The 13048-nt window shown below is 51.5% G+C and overlaps 2 protein-coding genes across 8 annotated transcripts in view; one reads left to right on the forward strand and one right to left on the reverse strand.

Annotated features, from left to right (window-relative positions):
• The window catches only part of FYCO1 (FYVE and coiled-coil domain containing 1), a 79827-nt gene that overhangs the window by 43518 nt on the left and 23261 nt on the right, over positions 1 to 13048 (forward strand). The gene's annotated exons all lie outside the window — the stretch shown is intronic.
• Positions 4721 to 13042, reverse strand: CXCR6 (chemokine (C-X-C motif) receptor 6). The gene is made up of 2 exons (XM_010862401.1): positions 9983 to 13042; positions 4721 to 6587 (listed from the first exon to the last, which is right to left on the reverse strand). Exon 2 carries the CDS (start codon positions 6564 to 6566, stop codon positions 5544 to 5546), a length of 1023 nt encoding a protein of 340 aa, XP_010860703.1. The 5' UTR covers positions 6567 to 6587; positions 9983 to 13042; the 3' UTR covers positions 4721 to 5543.

The following is a 13048-nucleotide window of genomic DNA, read 5'->3' on the forward strand; positions in this document are numbered from 1 at the left end:
GAGGAGGCCCCGGACCCCAGGCGCTCAGGGAGACCTCGCAGGATGCCGCCGATCCCTTAGCAGCCTCTGAGTGGCCCCGGGCACAGGCCTCACCAGATGGGAAGCTGACATTCTCCAGACGCCGCGAACATGCACACCTTTCCCCACAGTCATCCAGGCCCACCTTCAGCCATCTCCCTGACAGAGGCCCAGCTGTTCTCAGGCCTGAAGCGGGCTGAGAAGGAAAGAGAGCTCCTTTCGCCCACAGCAGGGCTGGCCTCGAGTCCTTGGCCTCCCCAGGCCTGCCTCCCCCCTTGAGCAGACCATGTCAGTGAAGAGCTTGAGCTCCAGAGTTGGACGCTCCTGGTCAGGCCCTGGTTCGCTGTCTCTAGGTTCACCACGGCCCCCTGAACTGAACTTCCTCCCTGGCACATCCAAGACGGGGCCATATCCACTCCCACGGAGTTAAGAGGCTCGGGTGTGTACCGTGTGGGAAGCCTTCCATGCAGGTGCCTTGTTTTGCGATGTTTTCCCTGAGCTGTGAGGTCAAGGATCACGCTGTGGTGTCTACTGCATGGGCCCTGGTTTGCTGCACCTCGGAGCTCAGGTGTCTGTACCAAAGAACGTCCTGCCTGATGCCCAGGATTACTGAGTCCAAACTCTAGAGACTGCGCCAACCCACAGAGTATCTTAGCTAGCACCTACTTTAGAACGGGTGCTCTGTGGTCAACGCTTCGGGGAACTGTTGTGGGTTTATCACCAACCAGGAGATCCAGTGCCTGGTATTTCAAACAAAATGAGAACACAAATTGGTGAACATGGTTGAGGTTAGAAAGCCACCTTTTGTTGTCGTTCATCCGCTCGGTCATGTCTGATGCCATGGACTACAGCACGCCAGGCTTCCCTGTCCTTCACTGTCTCCCGGAGTTTGCTCAGACTCATAGCCATTGAGTGGGTGCTGCTAACCCACCATCTCATCCTCTGTTGCCCCCTTTTCCTCCTGCCCTCAGTCTTGCCCAGAATCAGGGTCTCTTCACATCAAGGGGCCAAAGTATTGGAGCTTCAGCTTTAGCATCAGTCCTTCCAATGAATATTCAGGGTTGATTTCCTTTAGGATCGACTGGTTTGATCTCCTTGCTGTCCAGGGGACTCTGAAGAGTCTTCTCCAGCGCCACAGTTCAAAAGCATCAAATCTTTGGTGCTCTGCCTTCTTTATGGTCCAACTTCCTCATCCGTAGATGACTACCAGAAAAACCATAGCTTTGACTATATGGACCTTTGTTGGCAAAGTAATGTCTCTGCTTTTTAATACACTATCTAGGTTTGTCATAGCTTTTCTTCCAAGGAGCAAGCATCTTTTAACTTCATGGCTGCAGTCGCCATCTGCAGTGTTTTTGGAGCCCAAGAAAATGAAGTCTGTCACTGTTTCCATTTTTTCCCCATCTATTTGCCAGGAAATGATGGGACTGGATGCCATGATCTTTGTTTTTTGAATGTGGAGTTTTAAGCCAGCTTTTTCACTCTCCTCTTTCACTTTCATCAAGAGGCTCTTTAGTTCCTCTTAACTTTTTTGCCATTAGGGTGGTGTCATCTGCATATCTAAGGTTATTGATATTTCTCCTGGCAATCTCAATTCAAGCTTGTGCTTCATCCAGCCCAGTATTTCACATGATGTACTCTGCATAGAAGTTAAATAAGCAGGGTGACAATATATAGCCTTAATGTACTCTTTTCCCAGTTTGTCAGTCAGTTGTTCCATGTCCAGTTCTAACTGTTGCTTCTTGACCTCCATACAGTTTTCTCAGGAGGCAAGTAAAGTGGTGTGGTATTCTCATCTCTTTAAGAACTTTCCACCATTTGTTTCATCCACACAGTCAGAGGCTTTAGCATAGTCAATGAAGCAGAAGTAGGTGTTTTTCTGGAACTCTCTTGCTTTTTCAGTGATCCAACAGATGTTGGCAATTTGATCTCTGGTTCTTCTGCCTTTTCTAAATCCAACTTGCACATCTGGAAGTTCTCAGTTCACATACTGTTGAAACCTGGCTTGAAGGATTTTGAGCATTACCTTGCTAGTATGTGAAATGAGTGCAGTTGTGTGGTAGTTTGAACATCTTTGGCATTGACCTTCTTTGGGATTGGAATGAAAGCTGACTTTTCCCAAAAAGCCTTGCTGCACTTGGGTTAACCTGGCGTCTCCATCTTCAGATGAGTACAGAGTTGTCAGGTTCCCTGGTCTATCTTAGCCAACATTTGAGGGAAGTAAAGAGATTTTTCACCAGGGTTTTAGCCCCAGCTCTGCTGTGTGTGCTTTGTGAGGTAGTTATCTCTCTGAACTGTTTCCTCATCTGGAAAATGGGGTAGTACCAAACCTCCTAACAAAGGGCATTAGGTACCGTGGGCCACGAAGGAGTGGTGTGTGGAAGGGGCGCTGCCCCAAGAGGACAAGGGGAGCCAGCGCCCCGTCTCCGGTGCTCTCTGCTCCACCTCTGCCCCTCCAGGACAGGCACTTCTGTTTTTTCTGTTCCGCAGCACCATTTCCTCACTGCAGGACGCCCACTGAGAATCCTGGGCTTCAGGCTCCAAGTAGCCCCTGGAATCAGGGTCAGCCTGTGTTCTCCGCATCTCGGATTGTGTGGCCCCGCCCTGCCCCTGGGCTGCAAGTGCAGGGAACTCGGTGGAGGGGGAGACCCTGAGGCCTCACCCAAGGCAGCCACAGCCCACCCGACCTCTTCCTGCCAGTTGCACCCCAGGCTCCTTAGGTCAAGCAGTGGGTGTAAGTAGAGGCGAGCGCTGCGGGGAGGGGAAGGGCGGCTCTGAGACAGGGAGCCTGTGCTCCACGGGGCTGTTCTGTGGACAAGTGCGGAGTGAAAACCCTCAGGAAGCTGCGTGGGCTGTGCCAGGGTATGCTGCCCGGAGTGTCGTGCGCCCAGGGGGGGGTTGGGGAAATGATCTCTGCTCCCAAGGGCAGCAGTAAGGTCAGAGTGTGGGCCCAAGCAGTGCCTGGGGAGGCAGAGAAGCGGGAAAGATGGAGCGGCCACGCTTTTCCTCAGAACAGGCAGGCAGGTATTCCTCAGCTGTGGAAGGGCCAGTGCAGAACCTTTTTGCAGGGAGCCTGGACAGAGGGCACATAACAGGCCTGGGGTGGCACATGGCCTGAGGGGACTGGTCTTGTTTGACTCAGCCAGGCTGGCACCCAGGAGGGGAGGACCCAGCAGTCCCAGCAGCTGCCCTCCATTGCCTGAGCGGCCGCCCCCAACATGGCTCCGAGCGTGTGGTCACCGCCTCCCAGCGCTCCTGGACGGAGGGCGTCATCAGCCAGGGGTACAGGTGGTGAAACAGGCTTGGGCGAGGGGGTGCCTGCCTTGTCCTGGGGTGCACAGACGTGAAGCTATACTCGAAGCAGGATCTGAGTCACCCAGAGCCCTGCCTTTCCCCTCACACCACACTGCTTTCCTCTGTGTGGTCAGAGGCCCTAAACTGGGCCAGACACTTCACCCATTCCTTCCCAGTTAGGGCCTCTGCTTCTTGTTCTGGGGTATTATTGGGGAGGCCAGGGGCTCATGGCCTCTCTAGCGTAAGTGCTTGGCATTAAGGTGACCGCACAGAGGAGGGTGACCAACCCCCACCTCTCTGAAGCCAACATAAACAGGTTAAAGGTCAGCCTTGTCACAGTAAAAAGGTCAGCTTTTGGTGTTTACGGAGCACTAGATGGTCTCTGTGGCCTAAGCAGAGCTCTCTGCTCTCCTGCCCTCTCTGTAAAGCAGCTCTCCCCATGGGTGTATTTAGCGTGTTTATGAAACAGTTGGTGGGGCCCTGTGGGCCCTGCAAGCCCAGCCTTTACACAGCTGGGCCATGCCCAGCACCTCTGCAAGGCACGAAGCCAACCCTCCCACACCTCACCAAGACACTACCACCATCTGGGGGGCCTTCCTCCCCAAATGCAGAGTGCTAAGTGTTTGCTGTGCGTCCTCTCCAGCCCTCCGCATGCCCGGCCTAAGAGGCAACACTGTTAGGGTGCACGCTGCACCAAAGTGGAGGTGGCTAAGACGTTACCAACTGGTCTTAACCCGGTGGCTCGGTGGTAAAGAATTGAATCTATCCGTCAATACAGGAGACACAAGTTCGATCCCTGGGTCAGGAAGATCTCCCGGAGGAAGGCATGGTAACCCCTCTAGTATTCTTGCAGGAAGTTCCCATGGACAGAGGAGCCTGGCGGGCCCTGGTCCATGGGGTTGCAAGGAGTCAGACACCACTGAAGTGACTGAGCAGCGTGCAGCTGGTCTTAGCAGCCCTTGACTCAGGTCTCCCCAAGCCTCAAAACCTCACTGTTCAGCCTGTTCTGACCCCCTCCCCAAGGTCTCTCTCTAGCTGTCCTCAAAGTATTCTCCATGTTTCAGTGAGTGGTTTTGCAACATGTGAGTCAAAAAGGCCACTTTAAGCCTGTTGAGCAGGTGCTGGGGTACAATAAACATAGACAAACCAGTGACTGACATTTAAAACTCCGTCTCATCCCGTGACCACACTTCAGCGGTGAGACGTGCTCCTCTCGTTCTGGGCAGGAGGTTAGAAGCCGCAGTGAAGAAGCTGGTTTGTTACCAATGGTATATCGATAGACCAGTGCCCTCAAAGTTGATAGTCGTAGACTTATTTCCTGTGCTCTGAGCCCACGAGTGATCACCTTTGTTTTATTCAGGAATACCGCTTTAAGGTAGAATGTGTCTGAGAGTAAAAGTAGTTTGGAGACATTTTAAAAGTTTTATTTCTCAGTCATAAAAATCATATGCTATTTGATATGCATGTATGTGTATAACACACATTTATACATGATTTGTATGTGAGGCATTGAATAATTCAGATTTTAAGAGCAAACCCACTGAGGATCCATTTCAGAAGTGCTGCTTAGACTCCTGACAGTCTGCACCCAGCTTTGCACACTTTTCTAGCCTTCTGTGGCCCACTGGAATCTTCAGCCAACCCTGTTTTGCTTCAGCCCATTCGTGTGTCCTGGTGCTAGTCCTTCCAGGATCAAGCAAAGATAGCAGGATTAACCATCTATCTCTATAAAAACGAAACGAAAGATGTGACAGAACCTGAACTCATTTCTGTCAGGCACCTGGTGATGAAGGTCTAAGACACCAAGATCAGCACTGGTTTTCATGGCTGCTCTAATGTCCCCTGCTTACCAGCCATCAGAAAAGTTTTCGGAACTTGGAAACCAGACTCTTACCTGCCTTCAAAACCTTTGTTGGCCATGTCCCCCTCTTCAACTCTGTCCCAGTCCCATTCTCAGTGAAGGAGAACCTGGGGTCTTGAGAATCACATGTCATTTCCTGGCATCAGTATTGTTGGGGTGGAGGAAGGAAAGCCCGGGCAGCTTTCAGACTCCCCTTTGAGCTTAGGCTAGGCTGTGAAAAAGCAGATCTGTTCATGCCTGAGAAGCAGCAGCCCACCCCAGCTGCGGCATTGGGTAACCTCTCCTTGAGAACGCATGCGCTATACACAAAGCCTGCCTCATCTGGAAGACACAGCTGTGCTCCCATGACATCCGGGAGCCTCCCCGAGCCCTACAGGTGGAACATGCTGGTGGCCTCCACGTTGTGAGACGCTGAAGCACTCCTGGAAGTGTCCTCGGAATACATGTGTTGGCCTGAGACACCCAGGTAAGGGAGGCAGCCTGCATCTTTCACGAGCTTCCAGAAATTCTTCCGAAACTTGAGGCCAACAAAGGCATAGAGCACAGGATTAAGGCAGGCACGCAGGTAGGCAATGGCCTCCGTCACCGTGATGGCGTAGTCGAAGCTGGTCATGGTGTGGTACTCCCAGCTTGTGCTGCGGATGAGCTTCACGAGGTTGAAGGGCGTCTGGGTCAGCAGGAACACCGCCACCACCAGGAAGATGATCTTCAGAGACTTGTGCTTCCGGAAGCCTCGAGCCTGAAGCAGGGTCTTGATGATGACCGAGTAGCAGACGATCATGGCAAGCAGTGGCAGAAAGAACCCCAGGGTCATCTGGATGGCCAGCACCATGGTGGAAATCGCCTCGTGATAACCGCAGAAGGGCTTGTCGTGGTAAAGGACGTTGCCATAGATGATCTGCGGCAAGGAAACCAGCAGGGAAACCACCCAGATGGACGAGCAGATGGCCTTACCCCAGGCCATGCGCTTGGCCTGCTGGTTGTAGGCCTTGGTGGCCCGCACCACCGCGACGAAGCGGTCCACGGTGATGCAGGTGAGCACGAGCATGGACGTGTAGAAGTTCAGCGTGTAGATGCCCAGCAGGGCTTTGCACATGACGTTGCCGAAGACCCACTCATGGATGCCTGCGTAGGCCCAGAAGGGCAGGGTGCAGACGAACACCAGGTCAGCCAGGGGCAGGTTCATCAGGAACACGTCTGTCAGGCTCTTCAGCTTCTGGTAGAAGACGTAGATGACCAGCACCAAGGAGTTTCCCACCAGGCCGCAGGTGAACACCACCACGTACATGCACGGCAGGAAGAGCTTGCTGAACCGCAGGAAGTCTTGGTGCCCCTGGCTGCTGTCGTTGGAACCATTGAAGAACCCGAGGTCTTCGTAGTTGTACTCAGCCATGTTGTCTGTTCTGCTGGACCCCTGGGAGTCAGACCACAGGAATTACATGCATTTGGGTTGAGGGTGACCCCTCCTGTCTTCCCACTGTCCCACTGCCCACATTCAGGGTGCAAATGTGCGTGTATGTGTGCTAAGTCACTTCAGTCATGTCCGACACTTTGCGACCCTGTGGACTGTAGCCCACCAGGCTCCTCTGTCCGTGGGATTCTCTAGGCAAGAATACTGGAGTGGGTTGCCATTTCCTTCTCCAGGGTATCTTCCCCACCTGGGGATCGAACCTGCATCTCTTAAGTCTCCTGCATTAGCAGGAGTGCCACTAGTCTTTACCACTAGTGCCTCCTAGGAAGCCCCCTCCTGTCTTCCCACTGCCCTGTTGCCCACACATAGGGGGCGAATAGTCAGCTTCTAAACGCTCCCACTGTTCTGCTGGGTAACAGCCCAGGATACTGGGGACAGCCTGTTCTGGGAGGAAACTGCTCAGCCAGGGACCCTTAACTTGCAGTAAAGTTCTCAGGACCCCACCCACATTCCAGAAAATCCTGTGCTAAATGGCCTTGGAAGCAGAGGTCATCACATGGTGAAATGGGGAGCATGTCCTTTTGGAAGGACTGCACTGGTCTTCAGTGGGGAGGCTGTCTTCATCTGTCTGGGCCTCACAGCAGGTACCCACGCAGCCTGTGCCCCATGTTTTGTGAGGTTGACCCCTGTACCTGGAATTGTGAAAGCCATGGCAATATCCCCCTTAGAGGGGGGTCCACCTTGATGGGCCTGGAAACCAAGAGGAGTTTGGTCCTTCCTGCCCCAGGTGGCCTGTTCATCCTGCCTCATCTTCCTGTGATGGGGAGACAGGTCGGGGAAGAGCCCAGGCTGCCCAGTGCTTTGGCTGAGTGGCTTCCTGCCCAGGGAACTGGGCGGTTCTCCTCACGACCAACCCCAGCCTTCCCCCTCCTTGTCTGTGTATGATATTCCACCCTCAGGGCCTCTTTGGTCTTCAGGAATCTCTTCATGATAGATTACCTGAGAAGGGAACATTGCTCTAGCTTTTACAACCAACAGTGTAGAGCTGAGGGGTCTCCTTTAACAAACGGAAGAGCTGATGGAAATGGGATGTCAGGGGGATGGGCAGCCACAAACAGGGCCGATGGCCAGCCTTGCAGTGGGGCTGCTTATAGCAGAGACCAAATAGCTGTCTTTCTTGCCTGGGGGTCCTAGCCCTTCAAGATTAACACCCCCTGTGACCCTGCTCTGGGCCCTGTGTCCCCGCTGGGGACCACAGACCAGCCCCAGGGGTGACGTCGTCTGGTGTGGGAGCAGGGGCAGCTTTGGCAGCATCAGCCTTGGGGGGTCAGGTCAGTGACCCGCAGACGCTCAGCACGCAGGGGCTCGTGCAGTGACTAGTGCCATAACCCACTGGCACCTCAAGGAGAGCTTTAAGAAGAACAGGCCTTCATCCAGCAAAGGCAGAATATCAACCAGCCAGATAAGACGGTGCAAGAGAGATGATTTCTGCTTTTGGTCTTCTCAGAGACTTGACTTTTCCCCAGCTGGGTCCTGACTAGAAGGGACGTCCACCTTAGTGCTACCACCTTGGTTGTTCGTGGAGTCAGAGCACCCTCCTGCTCCAAGAAAGGACCTTGCCTTTGGGCTAGGACTGCTTAGTGCTAAGTCCCTCCTCCTGGACCACAAACCCTTGGCTCTAAGAGCGAAAGGCCAGCCCGGAGGCGTGGTGCCCCACCGTCTCTGGGCTGTAGGTCAAGTGGGCCCAACGATGACGTGTCTGTGTTACTGCTTCACGTGGGGGCAAAAACGTTTATCATTTAGGACGTGACGTTGACGGTAATGTCACGTCTGCGTTATTGCTTGACTTACTCTTCCCTTTAAAAATGCATTACACTGGCATTGCAGTTTCCTCAGAGGACCCGTGCAAATTCATCTGTAACGGTTGGTAAACTTAAACAGTATTTAACAGATTGGGACTGCATGGTTGTGTGCAGACAGAGTATGAAAAATTACTTTCTCTTCTAGAAATGTTAAAAGCACTCATTTCTTTATTTTCTCTAACCAAAGTCCTGGGTGGATTTGTGAAAATTTAAAACAATAATAATATATCCAACTTTGGAAATAGTATATATTTGATAATGAATAAAGAAAATATAATCTCGGCATAAAATAGAATATGATTGAAACATTTAGGAAGCACCCTTGACTTCGGAAAATACAGTGCATTAAACAGTGTTTTTCTTGGAGCATGGTTGATTTACTGTGTTGCGTTAGTCTCGGCTGTACAGCAAAGGGAGTCTGTTACACATATACATACGTCTGCTCTTTGTTTAGATTCTTTCCCCATATGGGCCATTACAGGTGTTGAGTAGAATTCCCCGCCTATACAGCTATGTAGGAGTGTGTATATGTCAGTCCAGTCTCCCAGTTTCTGCCCCCTCCAAAATACATTTAAATTGCTCAAAACAGTGTAAGCACAAAGTAGATATGCGAAATACTATTTGGCTGTTACTATTACAATCAATAGATGACAAAGTGAATGTGACATTGATCATGATCTCAACCTTCTTTGATCAGAAACCGCTTTGAGAGTCTCCTGAAAGCTGCACATCGTTTCCCTCAGTGATGATGTACATACATGCCTGCAATTCCAGGGATTCATGAACTCTAAATCCCTCTGTTCTAAATCCCTCTATGGACCTTGTTTAAGAACCTACGATCAGCTCTGTGGTTTTGACAAAATTTTTTTTAAAACGAACAAAAATTACATTTTATCAGCAGTTCACCCCTGACTTGTAGAATTAGTAGTGACTTATTTCCCTTCCTCATTTAAAATTTTCTGTATTTTCGAAAGCTGTTACAGTTGTGTATTGATGTACATGGAGAAAAGAAAGTAAACCATAAGCTAACAAAGGTCCTATAAAATGGGAAAGAAACAAAAAAAAAAAGGGGGAAAGAGATTAGTCAGTGAACAAACACAGGTAGTTAGCCTCCCCTTATCTCCTGGGGAGGCGTGATTATACCATTCCTGTCAGCAGCATGTTTAGTTTTTAGTTTAGTCGCTCAGTCATGTCCCACCAGGCTCCTCCGTCCATGGGATTCTCCAGGCAAGAGGACTGGAGTGGGTAGCCATTTCCTTCTCCAGAGGATCTTCCTGACCCAGGGATTGAACCCGGGTCTCCCACACTGTAGGCACATCATGTTACCAGCATCATATTACAGAAACAGATTAAGTTACAGTCCTCTATTCTAGCCCTGTGGCAGCAAGTGGCTGAGCTGGAGTTTGAGCCAAGAGCAGTTGAGCTTGAAAACCCTGGCACTTGACTGTACCACGCTGCAGGCAGGACTCTGAGAATCCCCCCAAAACGTGGGGTTAGCCCCTCTTTTAACTATAAAGAAAAAGATAAATGACTCACCGGTAGAGCTGCTCTTTCAGTTTGTTGATCAGACGAGGTTGCTCACAGCAGCAAGGTCTGCCGTTGTCTCTGATGTGGTCCAGGTTTCCGTTGAGTAATTGTGAAGAGTCCTCAGTTGGTGATGATAGGAGACCCAGCCCTTCCCCATCTTGCAGGTCAGAATCCACATGACCCAGCCTGCACATGTGTAATTTGGGGGTCAAAGAGACAAAGCAGTGGCTCCGATGCTGCACAACCCCCGCATCCTGGCTGGGATCTTACCCTTTACCAGGATCTGAGAAGGTTTTAATTTGTAAACCAAAGGGGAGCCATGCACAGGCCTGGCACTGGTAGTCCACTGAAGATGGTGGCATTTATACCCTAAAATTATTTCATCCACTAGTCGTATGTTCCCTTGGAGCAGTTTGGGTCTGGACCAATGCAAAGTTGATGGTATGGCCCGGGTTCCGTGTGTGTGCACCTCCAACATACATGGCAGCCCTGGTCCCCATAGCAACCCTGCAAGTAGGTATTATCCCATTTTATAGATGGGAATACAGAGGACCATAGCCAGAGAACAACCCTCATGGCTCACAGCCAATAACTGCCACTGCCAGGATGCAAGCCCAGGTGTCTATCATCGGCAGGCCAGTGGGCCAGATGGCTTCTAGAGATGGGTCTGCCAGAGGGCCTGATGTCGCCCTGCCTCCTAAACCCTCTCCACTCGGGTGGTGCTCACCGCCCTGCTTCTCATGGCTAGGGTCACCAGTGAACAGGCTGAACCAAATCCTGAAGGACTTGTCTCTCTCAACAAGACATCCCTTCACAGGGAGCCAGCCTCACATTTTGGAGTCTTTGAGCTTTGAGAGATGAGTTCCTCCCAGCAACAGGCCAACCGTGTCACTTAGGCCCAGTTCACAGGGTGATGACAGAAGGGCCTGAACCTGGTCAAACACACTGACTTGGATGTGCTTGTCCCGCTCAGCGTGTCCTCCCTGGGGAGAAGCAGCCCGGTGCCCTCCGTGACCACGTCCATGCGTGGGAGGGAAGAGAGATGTGTATCTCAGAGAGAGCGTGACTGTACTTGTGATAAGCATTCTCCAGTGGAGAGTTCTCCAGTGGAAAAGTCACAACTAAATTAGAGCCCCTTCCAGTTTGAGGGCCAGAATTTTATTTCTGTTGTCTTCCAATTTGGAGTGTCGGTTGCTTTTCTTTGAAACAAAAGTGAACCTCTTGACGGCAAGTACCCAGTCATATGTCTTGGGTTTTCCCCCAGAACATGCAAACAGTTCCTGAACAGAATCAGGGAAGAATAAAAGGGCCGTGGCAGCTGTGCCCACCGCAGGCTCTCTTGGGGTCAAACTCTTGACCCATTCCCTTTTTCTGAACGCCTGACATTCTGGAGCCAGAGCCCTGGTTCCGGCGGCAGCTCTGGCACCAGGGATGGGGCAGTGGCTGCTGGGAGAGGAGTAACTGCCAGGCGGTGGTGGGTGGTGGGGGCTGTGGAAGATGAGTGGAAAGACCCTTAGAAAAACAGCCTGCCCAGAGGACAGCAGGCGGCGGGCCAGTGGTGAGGACAGGGATGTGGGTCTGCATAGTTACTAAGTAATCAGACATCAAAACCAGAAGTGCCCTTCGTCACTTGGTTTTTCGGCAAAAAGGAAGCCAAAACCAAAAGAAAAACTGGTAAGAATTTAAAAGTCAAGTAAAAAGATGCACGCAAGCCCCACAGTGAATGTGGCCCACCATGTGGCTTAGCTTCTCCTTCCAGACCTGAGCTGTTCAGCAGAGCCTTCTGGAATGCTGGGCGTGCCCTGTGTCCACCTGTCCAATAGGCAAGTGTAGGTATCAGGCACTTGGCGTGTGGCCACTGAAACCATGGAGCCAAGCTTTGAGTTTTGTTTTAATTCTGATGAATTTAAGCGGCCACTTGAGGCCAGTGGTGCTGTACTGTACTGGGCAGACCAGTTGTAAAGCAGAGACCTCTCCAGTTCACAGGAGGCCCCATGTAACAGGCAGAGCGGCACTCCTAGCTGCTGGCCTGGCCTGGTGGAGGGCTGGATGGGGCCCTCTGAGGAAGGCTGTCACCAGACACGCAGGCCAGGAGGCTCTCTAGGCTCCATGCCTTCCTCAGACAACCTGAGCGGCCAGGAGTCTGCTCCTCAGGCAGTTGGCAGGATTGAAGTTAAAGAAGCAAGTGGCTGAGGCGTTTTGATTTGTGACAGGAAAATACTGTAGATTCCAGCTGCAGATACTGAGCTGGAGAGAGCCCCGCTGTGACCCCTCGTCCAGGCAGGCGTGGACTCTGGACCACCTTGCTGGAGACTTCCTCAGCGTCCTTGCCTGTGGTCACCAGTTCATTCTTGCTTGCTTCTGAAGTGGAGTGAGCCTTGCTCATGTCCTTGAGGACATTAGGGACAGAAAACCACGTTGGCTGTGTGCAAGGCAGGTGCCCAGGCCAAATGTGGCAGGGGCAGCCAAGATGACCAACCCCAAGAGGGCAAGGTGACAGATATACGTGCCTCAGTACGGGTTGCGCTCGACTGACCACAGGCTCAGGGACGGAAACTCAGATGGACAGGATGGGGTGACGTGCCCTCAGCCACAAGAGGCCACCACAACTAGTAGTCGGTTCCCACGGCCAGAGCAAGGGGAGGAGGAAAGTCACTTTTGGACAGTGAGCTTTTCTGAAACATCTCAGTTTCAGAAAACAAAAGGAGAGAGGGTGCCCCCTAGTGGCCATGCATTTGTTCCGTCCTTCTCAAACTTCAAAATCGCTTGACATCTTCCAGCAGAGTTGCTTGAACACTTTCTGCTGCGTCCCACAGGGAGAAATTTACATGACTACCCAGGTGTGTACGTGTGTAGACATAAAGTCAAACAAGAGCCTCTTAAAAACAATAATGCTTATCCTTACCGCATGCAACGTGATGCAAAAATGTGTTGACATTTTCTATTTTATTTTTAATATGCATCATAACTTACTCAGCTGATTCACAACTCACTGATTGGATTGTAACCCACAGTTTGAAGAGCCATTGAAGGGAAAGTCTTCATAGCCTTTGAGATTGCATCACCCACCCATGC

Source organism: Bison bison, unplaced genomic scaffold (assembly GCF_000754665.1).
Source record: "Bison bison bison isolate TAMUID 2011002044 unplaced genomic scaffold, Bison_UMD1.0 scf7180017864482, whole genome shotgun sequence".
NCBI classification, from domain to species: domain Eukaryota; kingdom Metazoa; phylum Chordata; class Mammalia; order Artiodactyla; family Bovidae; genus Bison; species Bison bison.